At 47.1% G+C, this 20,470-nt stretch overlaps 1 protein-coding gene across 4 annotated transcripts in view; it reads left to right on the top strand.

Moving 5' to 3' along the window:
• Positions 1–20,470, top strand: part of GRM7 (glutamate metabotropic receptor 7) — a 469,276-nt gene that overhangs the window by 303,118 nt on the left and 145,688 nt on the right. For all 4 annotated transcript variants that reach the window (XM_073645026.1, XM_073645027.1, XM_073645029.1 and 1 more), the window contains exon 8: positions 10,817–11,749. In XM_073645026.1, the coding sequence (XP_073501127.1) occupies positions 10,817–11,749 (933 nt within the window). The remainder of the gene's footprint in view (positions 1–10,816; positions 11,750–20,470) is intronic.

Raw genomic sequence — 20,470 nt, 5'->3', positions numbered from 1 at the left:
GAGAGAGAGGAGAGGGTCCGACGCAGGAGAGAGAGGAAAAGGTCTGACATAGGAGAGAGAGGAAAAGGTCCGACGCAGGAGAGAGAGGAGAGGGTCCGACGCAGGAGAGAGAGGAGAGGGTCCGATGCAGGAGAGAGGAGAGGGTCCAATGCAGGAGAGAGAGGAGAGGGTCCGACGCAGGAGAGAGAGGAGAGGGTCCGACGCAGGAGAGAGGGTCCAACGCAGGAGAGAGGGGAGAGGGTCGGAGAGAGGAGAGTGTCCAACGCAGGAGAGAGGAGAGGGTCCGACACAGAAGAGTGGAGAGAAGGTCCGACACAGGAGAGAGGGGAGAGGGTCCGACACAGGAGAGAGGGGAGAGGGTCCGACGCAGGGGAGAGGGTCCGACAGAGGGGAGAGGGTCCGACACAGGAGAGAGGAGAGAAGGTCCGACACAGGAGAGAGGGGAGAGGGTCTGACTAGAAGAGAGGAGAGGGTCCGACGCAGGAGAGAGGGGAGAGGGTCCGAAGCAGGAGAGAGAAGAGAAGGTCAGACACAGTCAGAGGAGTTTCAGCTGGAGCAAACCTCAGCTTTTCAGGTGCAATGGAGCAGAATTTGTCTGATGTAGTAGAGCTGTGTTTGCCATGTAACAAACAGGGAGTACAAGTCCATTGATATATAATTAATCAAAAAAACTAGTTATTGGTAAATACAAACATTATAGGCTAAATAACATGACAATATGAAAGTCCATCACAGAGACACAGGTGTTTGTGGCTGCAGATCCACAATAGAGTAAAAGGCGCAGATAATGTACATCCACAATGTAAAAAGGTAAAAGAACCACGTGGACATGGACATTACTATATCAATGACTAAGTGCCACTATAGTCAAAACAGTGAACATAAGTGAAACCACCAGTTCCTGTATACATAGGGACAATCAGTAAGCGCTAGTGCATAAGAGGAATTTTATTCCTCTTCCCAGTAAATCAATTTACATAGGTCTATAGCCCCATTGATCATTGGAGAAAAGGCAATCACGCAGTGATGGTTACATATACAGGCCTCCGAGGAAGCCCACGCGAAACATATACAGGCCCCTGAAGGAAGCCCACGCAAAACGCGCGTTGGGACTGCTGGCATAGCTGATCCACACAGGCCAATTATGGGTAAGGTGACTCCACATACGTCCACACATTAATGATGGTTTCTTGCTATTTCCCCTGTATATGGAACCATTACTGAGTGACTGCCTTTTCTCAATGATCAATGGGGCTATATACCTATTTAAATTGATCAGCCATTCAAGTCTACCGCTGCAGAAAAATGATAAGATGCCTCATGGAGCCAGAAGTGCAGCGTCCAATTGTTCTGGATACATTGTAATTCTGTAACAAACTGTAAATGATAAATAGAAGATGTTGTAAGACACGGATTGTACACGGATGACAAGTGAGCGAAAAGTTGTCCTACTTTTCGGGATGATTTTTTTTATCCGCTCATGTGCAGCCGCCCTTTGTGTGAGGCATCAGAAGCCGTCGGTGTTCCCTCATCTATGAATCATGTTTTCCCTGCTGATCTGTATTGGTGGCGGTTTTTTCCTCCATCTCTTGCTTTCTCCTCGGCTGCGGCAGACTCCCGTCGAGTAATGGATGTTGTAGGACGTAGAATAATGAAAGTAAATCGCACAAGTCTCTGCGGCCATTACAAGGCTCAGCAGACGCCAGGAGCGGTGCGTCTGCCTCCCCCGCCGCGCAGGGCACCGTCTCCCCGTGGATCTGGAGGGGACGGATCCGACTTTGTTTGTGAGAAGCTGTACAGTCAGGAAAGTGGCTGAAACTTCATTATGGCAGCACCGGGGACTGTTTGTCAGGTCTAATCAGAGGCTTCCATGAGAGAAGCCGCGGAGACGGCCGCCATCACCGCGCTCTCCGGATCCGCTCCGCCTAAAAAGAGAGCACACGAATAAAACATTGGTCAGAGTTTCATCCAGAAAACTGTGACGACTTTCTCCTCACTTGTCACCCGGGTACAATCCGTTTTTACAGCAGCAGCAGCGATTAACCATTCACAGCTTCCCATGTAGCAGAATTACAATGTATCCGTGAGAACAGGACACTGCACTGCGGCTCCGCAACACATCCGCTTTGTTCATTTTCTCTTGCACCCATAGACTTGGTTGGATGAGTCTCATCCGATTTTTTTTCAGGAAAATCCCGAGTTCTACATATTTAGTCAGTGAAACAAATCGTTCATCTGCGCGGCCTCAATGGATAACATTGGTCAGAGCGCAATCCGATTTTTTTGACGGAAAAAAACAGTCGTGTGCACGAGCCCTAATAATGGGAGAAATAGGAGGCTGGTGGCATCAGATCAGCGCCTGTGCACCCGCCGGATGTAGGGTTAGGGGTCTAACACCCGCAACCCCTTTAATAAGAGCGTCCGCCAGACCCTCAGCCACATACGGAGACACCAGCATTATAAATGGCAGGTGGGGAACAACTTGCTCCTCTGCGCAGTTTAACCCAGTTCATTCTTTCCCCATCACTCTAGCAAATTTTTACCTAGAAAACGAAAAAAAAAAATTCCAGTCGTCTATTTTCAGATTCAGCATTTCTTTATATTGGCTGACAATCTATTTGTGTCCATTGTTATTTTTTTTTAAAGGGTTGTAATTAGGCTGATTTATCATTTATCGTCTGGTTGACAACCCATATTGAGATAGCAATGGCGGCCATAGTGGTGATCACTGTACCTTTAAGGCATAACCGGGGAAGATGCATGGTTACTCCCAGATACCTCAGGGTGCCCGTACACCATGCAGTGGTGTGAGGCACAAAATTTCACACATTTTTTAGGCTGCACCAGAAATTGACTTGTGGTTGCATTGCAAACAGCTGCTAAAGGTATAGCGCCCCCTGTGGCGTGACTGGAGTCCTTGGGGCACTGATGCAAAATTTGAACCTGTGTCCCATCCTCCATGTTGGTCAGAGTTATGGACCTTTGTAGCATTCTAGATCCTATAAAGACCTCACCCACCATGTAATAATGTCCCCCCTGTCCTGGGCCCCTTTCTGTAATGTCCCCCGTCCTGGGCCCCTTTCTGTAATAATGTCCCCCGTCCTGGGCCCCTTTCTGTAATAATGTCCCCCGTCCTGGGCCCCTTTCTGTAATAATGTCCCCCGTCCTGGGCCCCTTTCTGTAATAATGTCCCCCCCGTCCTGGGCCCCTTTTTGTAATAATGTCCCCCGTCCTGGGCCCCTTTCTGTAATAATGTCCCCCGTCCTGGGCCCCTTTCTGTAATAATGTCCCCCGTCCTGGGCCCCTATCTGTAATAATGTCCCCCGTCCTGGGCCCCTTTCTGTAATAATGTCCCCCTACCTAGTATAATGTCCCCCATCCTGGACCCCCTCCTGGTATAATAGCCCACCCTCGATATATAGGGAAGGGTTGTCTTTAAACTTGTTAAGTCCCTCTGCTAAATAGGTCTCCACGTGATGTTGTAATCCACCAAGGATTTCCTGTGCACAAAATCCACTTGGAAAACTTTGCAGCATTTCCGACATGTGTGGTTGGGACAAAAGTGATGTAAATTTGCTGCTTTTTCTGCAGTAGATTTCAGTAGCACAAAAATGTAGCATAGTACATTTACCATTTCTTGGAAAATCCCAGAGAAAATTGTCCTGCAGATCTTACTTCTTCAGCACGTCGTGTGCGGATTTTCAGCAGTTTTACATTTTGCAATGGATCTGAGGAAATCTGTGGCAAATCTGCATTCAAATCTGAATATAAAACATGCAGATTTTGTCACAGATTTGCTACAAATCCACCTGGGGGAAGGGGACTCCTTAAGGATTTCAGTTCTCCAGCAGTGGTGGACATGGAGCTGAGGGGGATCCATGCCGTTCCTCGGGGCTCCATGAACCTCTAGCTGCACCCCAATATTGCATTGCTGATTGGGATGATGGGCGCAGCACAGATTGGAGGGCGCTTGTGCGGACCCTGCTACATGCCCCTTACACATCCATGGTCTCGCGTCTCTGAGCACCGTCGGCATCCTGCAGACCCCCAATCTGGACTCCTATTGATCCGCAGCGTGGAAGTCGTTACTGCAGCTCATTAAAGGTTATGAAGGGGATAATGGAGCAGTGGGAGAGTTCATCCCATCCCTATTCATCATGAGAGTCCTCGCTCCAGTCCAGGGGACTAAATCCTGAGCGTGTGATTATCAGACACGTTCCTCGTTATGGCAGGAAGGTCAGATGGAAATGGCGCTGCGGCTCGTCCTGGACGTGTCCGGAGGGGCAGAGAAGCCCATCAGCTCGGACCATGGCCGGCCATGTGGATGCCGGTGATAAGGCTGTTATGGCTCTTGGCGATCTATCCTCGTTAATTGTACTGAAAGTGCAGCGCCGCGATCAAAGGATCGACTCGTAATTACACAATGACTCGTACATTTCTGATTAAAAACGTGAGTATTTTATCTACGTCCTCCGGGGAGAGGAAATCGTAAGACAGGAGGAGCCGTGTCATAAAGAAGAGATTAACCTTCAGTATACACCTTTCTGATATGTGTTTGGCTCTCAAGATCTCTGCTTGCTGCCGGCGAATAAGAAAACTCTGCGACCGCTTCCAGACCCTGTTCAGATCTTAGAGGTTTTTAAGACGAACCATTAGAGCTCCTCCCCGATTATCAGCAAAAATGCTCGTTCACAGGATGATTGAATCATTCATGCCGGCATGAAATCATCGTTCTCGGCAGCACATCGTCCTGTGTAAACATATCGGCTTGTATATAGATGCTCGTTGGTCCTTTAATGACCAAGGTCGACTCATCTAAATGGCCGACAGTTAAATACATCAGAGGCAGCACAAATCTTATGGTTTATTACAATGTATCAATCTGGAGTCTGTTACTGTATCTGTTGGCGGAAAAAACGCGCGTTTTGCCGCGATTTTGATGAATTTTTTATGGGTTTTTTGTACAGCAATAAATGTTTTTTGGAGCTAAATAAAGATATTTGGAAAAAGAAATGTGGGACATCTCTTTAACCCTTGGGTTACCCTCAGACCTGGGGTGAGTAAATTGGTTAATTTAAATGATTAAAGAATGTGTCTGTTGTATTTCAAATAAAGTGTGTGTGTTTATTTAACTTTTTACTTTACTAAGGTTTAGTAATGAGAGGGTCTGATTGACACCTCTCCATCACTAAACAAAAGGCTAGTTGTCGGCTAATCCCATATACCTTAATCCCATTAGCATTCCCATTCATGTCACTTCTTGGGCAGCTATTTTTAGCCTAGGAAGGTGCCATTAGGCAAACATGTTCCCTGGCTATTAACAACAGCTCACAGCTGTTTGTTTAGCCGCTATGTCCCCACCATCAGCAACCAACAACGCTTTGGACGCAGCGTATTTTAGCTGTGTCCAAAACGCTGTGTTTTAATGCGGCACTTTTGTTGTCAGTACATGCGGATCCACCGCATGTAATGACATTTCAATCGGTCAAAATCTTCTCTGCTACTGAAATTGACATGCTGCGGGTGAGTTTAGGTACGTGCCCCCAATCAGGAGCCGCTGCGGGTTTGAAGCTGCATATTTATTCAGCGTCCAACCCAGAGCAGCCAGATGTTACAGCATTGTAGATGATATTTCTAGAAATCCCATGTCCACTATGCGTGCATCTGAGGCTGCGAATCACCTGCAGACACTGACATCTGGCTTGTCTTTCATGACCGCAGCATGTCAAATTCTCTTTTGGAGACGCTAGTCTCCGCAACAGAAATTTGACCACTAGAATGTATTGAATGTGGTAAATCTGCATGGTTCAGTGAACACATGTGGATTTACCTGCATTCAATAGAATGCAGCGTTTTGGACAAAGCAAAAATATGCTGCATTCAATGCGCTGCTATGTCCAGATCGTGGGCACATAGCCTAATATTAAAAAAAAATGGTGTGGGCTCCCGCGTCATTTTCATAACCAGTAGAGGGAAAGCCAACTGCTGGGAGCTGATATTAGTAGCCGGGGAAGGGGCCATTAGCCAAAAATGTTCCCTGGCTATTAATAACAGCCCATAGCTGTTTGCTTAGCCTTTACTGGCTAGATTACAGGGGGACCTTAGAAAAAAATTTATGTAGGGTCCCCCTATGAAATCTAACCAGCAAAGGCTAAACAGACAGCTGCGGGCTGATATTAATAGCCAGGAAAGAAGCCATGGATCCTGGCCCCCTCCACGGCTGATAATGTCAGCTCTCGGCAGCCACAGAAATGGCGCATCCATAAGATGCACCAAATCTAGCTCTTAGCCTCCGCTCTTCCCACTGCCGTGTAGCGGTGGCGAGTGGGGTAATGGGGTTGGGGTTCACGTCAGCCTTGTATTGGCGACTGACGTGAAGCCCAGGTTAGTAATTGAGGGCATCTATAAGACGCCCCCATTACTAACCACGTAGTAAGGTTTGTGATGTTTTTCAAAAAAATACGCAGCCAGAATAAAGACTTTTATTTTAAATAAAATTCCACACAGTTTTAATTTTTTATTTAAAAATAAAAAACACTGTATACTCACATAACACCCAATCCCTGAAGCCCTCATCTCCTGTAAGAAAACAAAAATAAAAAACAACCATATCCCTCACCTGTCCGCCGTCATGACGTAATCCCAGTGTCCCACGACAATCCGGATCATTTGTACAGCAGGGACATCAGCAATCACTGGTGTGACTGTTGGACTGTTGTAGAGGACAGCACTCTATACACTGACAGGAGTGTAATCACTCCTGTCAGTGTACATGGCTACGCTGCTGGGGCTGAGTTCACCGGAGTGAAGATCAGCTGATAAGCCCCGGTGACCTCATTTACTGCATCAGTGTTGCGTGGGAAAATTCCCATGCAGCACCGATGCCATAAGTGAGGTCACCGGAGCTGATCAGCTGATCTTCACTCCGGTGAACTCAGCTCCAGCAGTGCAGCAATGTACACTGCCGGGAGCGAGTGTGCTCTCGTCAGTATGGGTGATCGGGTCGCCAGGGAACATTGGGAGGACGGCGGACAGGTGAGAATAAAAGGTGTTTTATTTTTGCTTTCTTTTTTTTTTTACACAGCGTACAGACGCCAGCTGAGGAGTTTACTTCTCCCCTCAGCCGCGCCTGCTCCCGCTATTGTCAGCGAAAACACATCAAAAACGCACAGTGTGCACATAGCCTAAGGAATTTTCTGCATTCAAACTGTATTATCCAGGACTGAGCTGCAAGAAGAAAGTCTCCATCTTACTGGCAGCAAGAAGAGATCTTGAGACAGAAAATATGCATAAAATATTTACATATTTAGAACTAAGTCAATGATAAATAGGTTTGAGTGGAATTTATAAGGGGTCAGGCGCCTGTGTGGCTGAAAAAAGGCTCAAACTTTGGTGCTTTGTATACCCCATTTGAGAAAAAGTTTGTAACTTTTTCAGTTTTTTTTAAACTTTTTATGAAGTAGGTGTGGCTTAGTTAGTTAGAAATTTGTGGCCAATCACAGCCCTTGCAGAGATGTGTGTGTATATAATTTGTTAGTTTTATTTACACCATAAATTAGTACTAATTACTATTGTGATGTATGCCTTATATTTGCACGCAAATTTAATGTTCTGGCACATGGACAGCCCAAAAAATGCACCAGACTAAGTTAAATACATTTTTATGACCCAATCGTCAGCGGACTTTTATTGCATATAAATCATCTCCACCTTTATGACTTATTAAAGTCTATGGCCCCGATTCATTATTACATTTACACCTGTTTTTTAATTTGCACCTAATTCCTCCTGCCATTTGCACCTTTTTTTTAAAGTCTATATTATATGTGTTCACTTGTCTTTTCTTATGTTCACCATTGCAGGAGGAGTTTGGATTTCCAAATATTTTTTTTTTCCTGATTCCGCAATTACGACTTTTTAAAAAGTTGCAAATTTTGGAGCAAATGTACTGCAGTGCCCCCACCCTACCCTGGAGTTTTTGAGTACGTCAGTTTTTTTTCGGTTCAATTTTTGCAACATTTTGCAAAAAGAGTGACTTTTTACATTAAAAATTATATAATATATTATAATAAATAATCCTATTTTTATATGCTAAAAAATATTTTTGCTGCAAGATTCTACAAAAAAGTGTGACTTTTTTTGCGCTAAAAAGTCTCAATAAGCTAATGAAAGGAAAAAACAAAGAAAAAAACATTTTTGACTTTGTGCGAAATTCAGTGCACCATTTTGAAGAATTTGGCACAAAAAATGGCAAAAAAAAAAAGACAAATCAAAAAAGAAAAGTGACTTTAATAAAAAAAAAAATTGCAAATGATGAAACGAGGCTTATGTGGCAGCGCTCAGCCGGGAAAAGGTCACAAAGTTTGGAATGCACGTCATTTGCGTACAAAAAAAATTGCAGCTTTTCTTGAAAACTCATTCGCTCTCTCCATTTTTAACTACAAAGTGAACAGGGCTTAGTGAAGGGGTCTGGGCTCATAGCAGAATCCTGAAGCAACTAGTAGAATTTTGCTTGCAGCTTTGGATGTGATTGGAGCATAAAGAAGGACAGAACTTCAGTTTGGAACCAGAAGTGTTTGCAGTCTGATATAGGCTGTTGACAGAAACCAAATGGTTGGTTCATTAGTCCCATGAAGGTTTTGGGTCCATAAAATGATACATCCTTGTAGGTTATAGTGCGTCCCATCAGGTTGGCACCGATGTAAAGTCTTCTGTCCTGGCACCGATAATTGATAGAAATGTTACCAGCGCTCCATGTGAATCGCGCCGTCTCCTCTAAAGTCTCCGTCTCACTTTTTATGTCTCGTTCTCTTTCATCCCGGGCCTCTCTATCTCTTTATTCCCTCCTCTTCATTCAATGAACCTTTTCTTGGCCGCAGTTGTTCTTTTTTGGCTGGCGAAATAAATTAAAAATGCCGAGTCTTTATGGTCTAAACAATACGCACCTGTTTCTATCCCTTTTCCAAAGCGTCCAGCGCTTCCTACCGCAGCGTCGCCGTGTCACTCAGCGCCATTTCCATGGGCTCCATTGTGCATCCCCCCCCCCGCTACGCCTGACACCCTTTCAAATGATGGCACGGACAGACTTAAGGGTCTCCAGGTCCATCCGGTGCGCATAAAACTTCTTTATCGGAAGTATTTCATTCCTGGCAGAAGGTTGGCGTTGGGCGCCAATTATATCCCTGACAACACGGATTTTTGTATGATGCTTCCGAGTGCGAATCCGTCTCCTAATCTCTTCTTTCCACGCGGCTTATCGGGCGGCTTGCATTTCATTAGCTATTTTGCAGCCAGAGGTGAAAGAAGAGTTGCAAATCTTTGTGCCGCTGCCGGAATAAAGCTATCTGGGTATATTGTAACGAGGCGAGTGAAAGAAGTCTCTCTATAATTACTGCCCTGTGTAGCCGCTATCTCCGAACGCAGAATGTTCGGGTAAATGAGTTATCGGTCGGCTGTCACTTCTCTTGAAGTTCACACGACTAGTCAAGCTCTGAAATCCAATGAGGCGGACGGGCTAAGCCACACAAGATGGTGGAGGAGACGGGCAGGGGACCGCAGATTAAGAGGAAGGATGGCGACAGGGGGCACAGATAGGAGGAACGGCGTAGAAAGTGAGAGAGCAGAGCCGAAAACGCAAAAGTGCCGCTCGCTGAGGTGTCTTGACGGGTGCACAGAGGGAAGGAGATGCTGGGGAAAAAAAGTTTGGGGCAAGTTTTAAAAAGTTGGAAAAGAAGTCGATCAGTGGTATAATAAGATACTTGTTTTAATATACTTGTCACTTAATTCATTTTCATGACCTCTTCTTGCTGTCAATGAAAAGGATCATTCTGAGTTCTATTAAAAAACGTGAAGGGCGTTTGTCCTCCCAAACTGACCGTATAAACTAAGTCCATAGGCTGTATAAAAGCTGCACCATTAGTGCTCTAATCGCTGCCTCCGCCTCTGCAGAAACTGAAGTTTCATCAGATATGCTAATTAGGTGCTTGGTGTACCCTGGGTGTGGCCAAGAAGCTCAGTGCACTGCTCTGCCTTCCTCACTGGTGATTGACAGCGCTGGCTGCCTAGGCTTTCTCTGCAGACAGTATTCACTCCAGGCAAATCAATGATGTCACTCACCAGTCAGGGGACAACGGTGCACAGAGCCTCTTGGCCACGCCCAGGATGCACAGTGAACCCTAATTAGCATATTATATTAAACTTCGGTTTCTGCAGAATGTAAGAAGGATTGCACGAACAGAAAAGTTGCAAATTCTGGTACCCGCTATGTTTGCACCATACTTTCCATCTTTTCCCTGTGTTCTGCCACTTTAAAGAGTGTTTTTTTCAAAAGTAGGTGGAGCTTAGTGAAAGGGGCGTGGCCTTTCACTTTCCAACAATTTTATACCATAATTTACACCAGAAATAAAAAAAATATTCTTCAAATATTCAGGATTTATTATACATGTCCAGATTAAAAGGCCAAACAAAGTAGACGGTTGTCTCATCACTCGGTGTCACTGTCCTCTCTCACGGTGTGTGGCCAATACGGGTGTCACTTCCCTTTCCCCATCTGTTGCCTTTAGAAACCAATCAAATTCCACATTTTATGTTTTCCCAATCCTGATTGGTCACCAGAGTTAATACATGAGATTGAAGCCCCGCCCATGAGGAGCAGTAAGAATTTGGCACCATGGGGATGGATTTTTGGGACCCTGAAAATTGCAGTAAAGGGCAATATTCCCATTTCTGTACCTAATAAATGGAGGCTGAATATACCCAGGGGTCAGTAATGTGTGAATGGAGATGCCCTTTAATGTCTTTTAATTCTTTCTTGCAGATTGAGGACATGCAGTGGTCCAAAGCAATGCACGAAATCCCACCCTCTGTCTGCAGCCTGCCGTGCAAAATGGGGGAGAGGAAGAAGACGGCCAAGGGCATGCCGTGCTGCTGGCAATGTGACCTGTGTGATGGCTACAAGTACCTGCTGGATGAGATCACCTGCTACCGCTGCGACTTTAACATGCGCCCTAATCGTAACCGCACCGGCTGTGACCCCATCCCCATCATAAAGCTGGAGTGGCACTCGCCTTGGGCCGTGATCCCCGTCTTTCTGGCGATGCTTGGTATCATCGCCACCATCTTTGTCATGGCGACCTTCATCCGATATAATGACACCCCCATCGTCCGAGCCTCGGGGAGGGAGCTCAGCTACGTCCTGCTGACCGGGATCTTCCTCTGTTACATCATCACCTTTCTTATGATCGCCAAACCCGACCTGGCCGTCTGCTCCTTCCGCCGCATTTTCTTAGGATTGGGCATGTGCATCAGTTACGCCGCTCTGCTAACCAAAACCAACCGGATTTACCGCATCTTCGAGCAAGGTAAGAAGTCGGTGACGGCTCCTCGGCTGATCAGCCCCACCTCGCAGTTGGCCATCACCTCCAGTTTGATATCCGTTCAACTTCTGGGAGTTTTTATCTGGTTTGGCGTCAACCCTCCGAACATTATCATTGACTACGGTCCGGAGATGGTGGACCCGGAGCAGAGACGCGGCGTCCTGAAATGTGACATTACGGATCTACAAATCATTTGTTCCTTGGGATACAGCATCCTTCTCATGGTGACTTGTACCGTCTACGCCATCAAAACCAGGGGCGTGCCGGAGAATTTCAACGAGGCTAAGCCCATAGGTTTTACAATGTACACAACCTGCATAGTATGGTTGGCTTTCATTCCAATATTTTTTGGAACGTCGCAGTCGGCAGAAAAAGTAAGTGCTCTTTCTTTTAACTTTATTCAGTTTTTACTATTTGCAACCTTGTATTTTTTCTTGTACCAGTGCATTTTTAAAATCAACTTTGAAAATAGTTTTTACTAACAAAAACAAAAACAAAAATCTCTTACCGTTTTGAGTATACATCTCCTATACCAACTTATGAGTCTCCATGGTAAGAAACTGTGTAATCTGATCCCTCAGTAATCTGTTGCTGCTCTTCCTTTCCCATTTCTACAGATGAGGAAAGCGCAACATGTGACTGCGGGATCAGACTACAGTTTTTGTTTGTTGTCTGTTACCACGGAGACACATACCTCTGCATGGGATCTGTACTTAAAAAAAAAAAAAAAATACAAGAGAAGTTTTTTTTTTTTTAAGACTATTTGAATAATTACCTTCTTTTTCACGTTCAATATCTGTCCTGACGGTCTATACTCTGTCCTGACGGTCTATACTCTGTCCTGACGGTCTATACTCTGTTGACGGTCTATACTCTGTCCTGGCACTCTGTCTTGACGGTCTATACTTTTTCGTGGAAGAAAAAGGGATTTATGTCCGCTCACCCATTGTAGAATCCAAGGCACGGAGCACCAGCAGTGCAGCAGGAAAACTAATCGATAGCAGAACAGATCCGGCCTCAGGAATATGTAAAATCCAAGTTTTATTAGATAAAGATTAAAAGACATGTATGTCACGGCAATATGTCACAACCCCAGCGGGGAGGGTGGAACAATTCCTGGGCAGACGCGTTTCAAACCATAGGGTCCTTAGTCATTGCAATCTTGTCACATATTGCAGTGACATACATGTTTTTTTAATCTTTATCTAATAAAACTTGGATTTTACATATTTCTGAGGCCGGATCTATTCCGGTATCGATACTTTTTCCTGGTACTCTACCATGGCACTCTGTCCTGATGGTCTATACTCTGTCCTGGCACTCTACCATGGCACTCTGTCTTGACGGTCTATACTCTGTCCTGGCACTCTACCACAGCACTTTATTTTGTACTTTATCCTGGTACTCTGCCCTCTGTCCTGGCACTCTATCCTTATGGTCTAAATGGCACTCTGTTTTAACTCTCTATTATGGTCCTACAATGTCTGCACCTTCTTTTGACACTTTATCATGGCGCTCTATCATGGCGCTCTATTGTAGTATGCTCTATTTCAAGGGTTCCGCTACTTTCTATTCAATTGCACTCAATTCTGACAGGTTGTCCTGGCACTCTATGGTGGCACTCTAAAGAAGGACTCCATCCTTGCACTCTACACTGTCACTCTGCTGTGCGCTTTATTTTGAGCTTTTTAGTCTAGAGCACTCTGTCCTAACATTCTATTCTGGCGCTCTAACTGCACTGTAACTTGGCACTGTAGGCTGACACTCTATCCAGGTGCAATATCTAGACAATCTGGGTTTAGCTAAAGGGACACTTTCATCAGAAAATGTTTAAATTGTGTTTTTGTGTGTGTATATGTGTATATATATATATTGGGTTCACGTTTGGTGACTGTGGAGGCCAGATCATCTGGCGTAGCACCCCATCACTCTCCTTCTTGGTCAAATAGCCCTTACACAGCCTGGAGGTGTTTGGGGTCATTGTCCTGTTGAAAAATAAATGATGGTCCAACTAAACACAAACCGGATGGAATAGCATGCCGCTGCAAGATGCTGTGGTAGCCATGCTGGTTCAGTATGCCTTCAATTTTGAATAAATCCCCAACAGTGTCACCAGCAAAGCCCCCCACACCATCACACCTCCTCCTCCATGCTTCACGGTGGGAGCCAGGCATGTAGAGTCCATCCGTTCACCTTTTCTGCGTCGCACAAAGACACGGTGGTTGGAACCAAAGATCTCAAATTTGGACTCATCAGACCAAAGCACAGATTTCCACTGGTCTAATGTCCATTCCTTGTGTTCTTTAGCCCAAACAAGTCTCTTCTGCTTGTTGCCTGTCCTTAGCAGTGGTTTCCTAGCAGCTATTTTACCATGAAGGCCTGCTGCACAAAGTCTCCTCTTAACAGTTGTTGTAGAGATGTGTCTGCTGCTAGAACTCTGTGTGGCATTGACCTGGTCTCTAATCTGAGCTGCTGTTAACCTGCGATTTCTGAGGCTGGTGACTCGGATAAACTTATCCTCAGAAGCAGAGGTGACTCTTGGTCTTCCTTTCCTGAGGCGGTCCTCATGTGAGCCAGTTTCTTTGTAGCGCTTGATGGTTTTTGCAACTGCACTTGGGGACACTTTCACAGTTTTCCCAATTTTTCACACTGACTTCTTAAAGTAATGATGGGCACTCGTTTTTCTTTACTTAGCTGCTTTTTTCTTGCCATAATACAAATTCTAACAGTCTATTCAGTAGGACTATCAGCTGTGAATCCACCAGACTTCTGCACAACACAACTGATGGTCCCAACCCCATTTATAAGGCAAGAAATCCCACTTATTAAACCTGACAGGGCACACCTGTGAAGTGAAAACCATTTCCGGTGACTACCTCTTGAAGCTCATCAAGAGAATGCCAAGAGTGTGCAAAGCCGTCATCAAAGCAAAAGGTGGCTACTTTGAAGAACCTAGAATATAAGACATATTTTCAGTTGTTTCACACTTTTTTGCTAAGTATATAATTCCACATGTGGTAATTCATAATTTTGATGCCTTCAGTGTGAATGTACAATTTTCATAGTCCTGAAAATACAGAAAAATCTTTAAATGAGAAGGTGTGTCCAAACTTTTCGTCTGTACTGTGTATATGTATGTATGTATATATATATATATATATATATATATATATATATATATTGTTGTATTGAAGCATCTAATGAGCATGTGGAAAAAAAAAAAGAATATTACCAACATTTTTTTAAGAATCGTTGTAACGTAAAGGCCCGGTCTGAACAACGGATCATTTTCTGATGGCGTTGCTTTAGGAGCACTCTGCCCAGGCCTCTATCATCTGCTGGAGGTTTTGCGGCCCCTCATATTGTTTCTGTGAATCTGGGCTGATAGACCCCATGAATGAAATGCAGCAGACTATAAATGAAGTCGATGATGCCGTTCTGCTTTCGGACTTTTTTTCTTACATTGGTCACACTTTTCTTGAAATGTTTTGGAAATGTTTTCGCAGATTTGCCTCCGCAGCGCTCAGCGCCGTTGCCGTGAAATGCCGGGAGCGAATGTGTTTTTTCGCCTTGTAATAAATTATTATGTGACGATCTTTTCTGGTAAAATAGCCGGAGTATTGCGGAGCGAGGGAGCATCAGGGTATAATTTACTAAAACGCTGGGAGAACCCTCTTATTAAGTGATAAAAGGATCTCAGCAGAAAACGTCAAAGCGTTTACCAATGGGATTTATATTATTGCCGCGCTAAGCGAGGACCTTAAGTGGCCGTCCATTAGCACCTTCCGTGCAGCACGAGAAGCGTCTTCTTCCGCCTTGTTACACACGGGGGAGACATATTGGCAGCAGGGAAGGAGTCGCAGTCAATGTCAGTGATCAGGAGCCGGAGAATTAGTCTCAGCTCCTTCCACGCTGCTAAGTACACCTGCCTGGAAAAGATGGTGGGAGCAGCCTGCAGCGAGCGCGGGAGCCGGGGAGCGGGCGACCAGGACCAAGTCATAATCCTCCCCGTCGTCAGGTCATGCTTAGGGGCTGGCGCAACACAATAATGCAAAAGGGTCATAACACAGGGCAGTATGATCTATGCGATGACATCATACGTGTGCATTGCTGCATCTGATGACATCATACGTGTGCATTCCTGCATCTGATGACATCATACGTGTGCATTGCTGCATCTGATGACATCATACGTGTGCATTCCTGCATCTGATGACATCATACATATGCATTGCTGCATCTGATGACATCACACATGTGCATTGCTGCATCTGATGACATCACACATGTGCATTGCTGCATCTGATGACATATACGTGTGCATTGCTGCATCTGAAGACATCATACCTGTGCATTGCTGCATCTGATGACATATATTTGTGCATTGCTGCATCTGATGACATCACACATGTGTATTGCTGCTTCGGATGACATCACACATGTGTATTGCTGCTTCGGATGACATCACACATGTGTATTGCTGCTTCGGATGACATCACACATGTGAATCTGTCATGTTCTACGTCTCAGGGACCTGAAACTGAGCCTTCGGGGGCCCCAAAGCAGTGGTCAAAATGGCGTCAAGCTCCTCTCCCTACAGCTTTCACATAGTTGGCCACGGCTTTTGAAAAGCAGTTAATGGGGTAAAACCAAGAGAGTAACGATGGTGGGTGCAGTCGCTCCCACGTCCCTTTTGCCCAATTGAAGCGACCGATACCAAAAAGCCCTGTGATAGTGGGGGACGGTGTTGGAGACTTTGCATTGACCTGTGATAGTGGGGGACGGTGCTGGAGACTTGGCATTGACCTGTGATAGTGGGGGACGGTGCTGGAGACTTGGCATTGACCTGTGATAGTGGGGGACGGTGCTGGAGACTTTGCATTGACCTGTGATAGTGGGGGACGGTGCTGGAGACTTGGCATTGACCTGTGATAGTGGGGGACGGTGCTGGAGACTTTGCATTGACCTGTGATAGTGGGGGACGGTGTTGGAGACTTTGCATTGACCTGTGATAGTGGGGGACGGTGCTGGAGATTTTGCATTGACCTGTGATAGTGGGGGACGGTGCTGGAGACTTGGCATTGACCTGTGATAGTGGGGGACGGTGCTGGAGACTTTGCATTGACCTGTGATAGTGGGGGACGGTGTTGGAGACTTTGCATTCACCTGTGATAGTGGGGGACGGTGCTGGAGACTTTGCATTGACCTGTGATAGTGGGGGACGGTGCTGGAGACTTGGCATTGACCTGTGATAGTGGGGGACGGTGCTGGAGACTTTGCATTGACCTGTGATAGTGGGGGACGGTGCTGGAGACTTGGCATTGACCTGTGATAGTGGGGGACGGTGCTGGAGACTTTGCATTGACCTGTGATAGTGGGGGACGGTGTTGGAGACTTTGCATTGACCTGTGATAGTGGGGGACGGTGCTGGAGATTTTGCATTGACCTGTGATAGTGGGGGACGGTGCTGGAGACTTGGCATTGACCTGTGATAGTGGGGGACGGTGCTGGAGACTTTGCATTGACCTGTGATAGTGGGGGACGGTGTTGGAGACTTTGCATTCACCTGTGATAGTGGGGGACGGTGCTGGAGATTTTGCATTGACCTGTGATAGTGGGGGACGGTGCTGGAGACTTTGCATTGACCTGTGATAGTGGGGGACGGTGCTGGAGACTTTGCATTGACCTGTGATAGTGGGGGACGGTGCTGGAGATTTTGCATTGACCTGTGATAGTGGGGGACGGTGTTGGAGACTTTGCATTGACCTGTGATAGTGGGGGACGGTGCTGGAGATTTTGCATTGACCTGTGATAGTGGGGGACGGTGCTGGAGACTTTGCATTGACCTGTGATAGTGGGGGACAGTGTTGGAGACTTTGCATTGACCTGTAATAGTGGGGGACGGTGCTGGAGACTTGGCATTGACCTGTGATAGTGGGGAACAGTGCTGGAGACTTTGCATTGACCTGTGATAGTGGGGGACGGTGCTGGAGACTTGGCATTGACCTGTGATAGTGGGGGACGGTGCTGGAGATTTTTCATTGACCTGTGATAGTGGGGGACGGTGTTGGAGACTTTGCATTGACCTGTGATAGTGGGGGACGGTGCTGGAGACTTGGCATTGACCTGTGATAGTGGGGGACGGTGCTGGAGATTTTGCATTGACCTGTGATAGTGGGGGACGGTGCGGGAGACTTTGCATTGACCTCTGATAGTGGGGGACGGTGCTGGAGACTTGGCATTGACCTGTGATAGTGGGGGACGGTGTTGGAGACTTTGCATTGACCTGTGATAGTGGGGGACGGTGCTGGAGACTTGGCATTGACCTGTGATAGTGGGGGACGGTGCTGGAGATTTTGCATTGACCTCTGATAGTGGGGGACGGTTTTGGAGATTTTGCATTGACCTGTGATAGTGGGGGACGGTGCTGGAGACTTTGCATTGACCTGTGATAGTGGGGGACGGTGCTGGAGATTTTGCATTGACCTGTGATAGTGGGGGACGGTGTTGGAGACTTGGCATTGACCTGTGATAGTGGGGGACGGTGTTGGAGACTTTGCATTGACCTGTGATAGTGGGGGACGGTGCTGGAGACTTGGCATTGACCTGTGATAGTGGGGGACGGTGCTGGAGATTTTGCATTGACCTGTGATAGTGGGGGACGGTGCGGGAGACTTTGCATTGACCTGTGATAGTGGGGGACGGTGCTGGAGACTTGGCATTGACCTGTGATAGTGGGGGACGGTGCTGGAGACTTGGCATTGACCTGTGATAGTGGGGGACGGTGCTGGAGACTTGGCATTGACCTGTGATAGTAGGGGACGGTGCTGGAGATTTTGCATTGACCTGTGATAGTGGGGGACGGTGCGGGAGACTTTGCATTGACCTGTAATAGTGGGGGACGGTGCTGGAGACTTGGCATTGACCTGTGATAGTGGGGGACGGTGTTGGAGACTTGGCATTGACCTGTGATAGTGGGGGACGGTGCTGGAGACTTGGCATTGACCTGTGATAGTGGGGGACGGTGCTGGAGATTTTGCATTGACCTCTGATAGTGGGGGACGGTTTTGGAGATTTTGCATTGACCTGTGATAGTGGGGGACGGTGCTGGAGACTTTGCATTGACCTGTGATAGTGGGGGACGGTGCTGGAGATTTTGCATTGACCTGTGATAGTGGGGGACGGTGTTGGAGACTTTGCATTGACCTGTGATAGTGGGGGACGGTGCTGGAGACTTGGCATTGACCTGTGATAGTGGGGGACGGTGCTGGAGACTTGGCATTGACCTGTGATAGTGGGGGACGGTGCTGGAGACTTGGCATTGACCTGTGATAGTGGGGGACGGTGCTGGAGATTTTGCATTGACCTGTGATAGTGGGGGGCGGTTTTGGAGATTTTGCATTGACCTCCTTGCAGACGCTGCACATTTTGCTAATATGATGACGTCAGCGTGACATAAATCCCCCCGTTGCACAGAGCGGGCGCCGCGGTTTGTCTTGCAGGTTTCTTGGCGCGGCATCGCTCACTATCACCCACCTACTCCTCCATTAATTAATCAGGCTCCTTTTGTAGCTATAAATTATGCACCGCCGCTGTCTTATGAACATGCACCGAAGCTTTGATAGATAAAGGAAACATCTCGCTGCATGTATCTGCCATAGTGGTGTCCTCGCCCACCATACGCAGACTATTAATTAGCCATAGTGGCACCGGATCAATAACAATCAGTTCGGCCATTAGACCCATTGTTGCATCTGTTTCAATTCTACCTTGTCAGCATGATAAATGAGGAAGGGAATGGAAGGATTTTTTTTTTTTTTGCTGCAGAATCATTTTCATTAAGAGAAAGCAGCCTGGCGTCTGTTCCAGGAGAGATGAGCTGCAGAAGAAGAAGGGGTGCAGCGCAGGGGGCTGGGCATGGAGGGAAGCTGGGCACGGAGGGGGGCTGGGCACGGAGGGGAGCTGGGCACGGAGGGGAGCTGGGCACGGAGGGGGGCTGGGCACGGAGGGGAGCTGGGGAGCTGGGCACGGAGGGGAGCTGGGCACGGAGGGGAGCTGGGCACGGAGGGGAGCTGCGCACGGAGGGGAGCTGGGCACGGAGTGGAGTTGGGCACGGAGGGAAGCTGGGCACGGAGGGAAGCTGTGCACGGAGGGGAGCTGGGCACGTAGTGGAGTTGAGCACGGAACTAGGCACGGAGGGGCGCTGGGCACGGAGGGGAGCTGGGCACGGAGGGGAGCTGGGCACGGAGGGGGGCTGGGCACGGAGCTGGACATGGAGGGGAGCTGGGCACGGAGGGGAGCTGGGAAGCTGGGCTGGGCACAGTGGGGAGCTGGGCACGGAGGGGGGCTGGGCACGGAGGGGAGCTGGGCACCGAGGGGGGCTGGGCACGGAGGGGAGCTGGGCCGGACATTGATCTGTGCCATGTGGTGGCGAGGAGTCGGACGTTGCCATCTCAGCTCTGCGGGCACAAACTCCACAATCTCTTATATTACGGCTATTGATTTTTTTCTTGTCTCTACAAACACAAGCAGAACTTCACGGTTAGTTATTTAGTGCAGCACTCGGGTCCGGAATGATTTGTACCTGCTAAATGGATACAAACCTCCTGACTGTGGCTGCTTGTTTGCAGTCCGGCCAAAGTGGAAAGCGACTAATCTGCAGAGCGGTATATAGGAGTATATATAGTAATGGTGAACAGTGGCTCCCCCTAGGGGCTGGCTCATGTCATCACATTGTTACCTGCCCCAGAAATAAAGGGGTTCAGGGTTAGTGTTCACTCTCTTATCTGATCCATCGGAGAGTGGGGTGGGGCTGGGATGGTTTCCCCCTGTTCTTCACATCTCCTGTGGGGCCAAGAGCTGACGCCTCGCTGCCCTCACCAGGTCCAATAGCAGCTGCGCAGTTTGCCTCTATAATGCATGGGCTAAGCAGGCACATGCCTAAGGCAAATGAAGTCTAGGGGCAGAAAGTAAAACAATGCATATTAAGCTAAACCAAAAGATTTAAAGAGAAAATAACATTAGAAAATGACAACTGATTGATTCATTTTATTGTTAAATGTGAATAAATATATTTAGAATTGTATTTATTTTTA

The sequence above is a fragment of the Phyllobates terribilis genome, unplaced genomic scaffold, assembly GCF_046119375.1.
Source record: "Phyllobates terribilis strain yellow unplaced genomic scaffold, ASM4611937v1 Scaffold_8__6_contigs__length_399053987, whole genome shotgun sequence".
Lineage (NCBI taxonomy): Eukaryota > Metazoa > Chordata > Amphibia > Anura > Dendrobatidae > Phyllobates > Phyllobates terribilis.
This window is presented reverse-complemented; position numbering and strand designations above follow the sequence as displayed.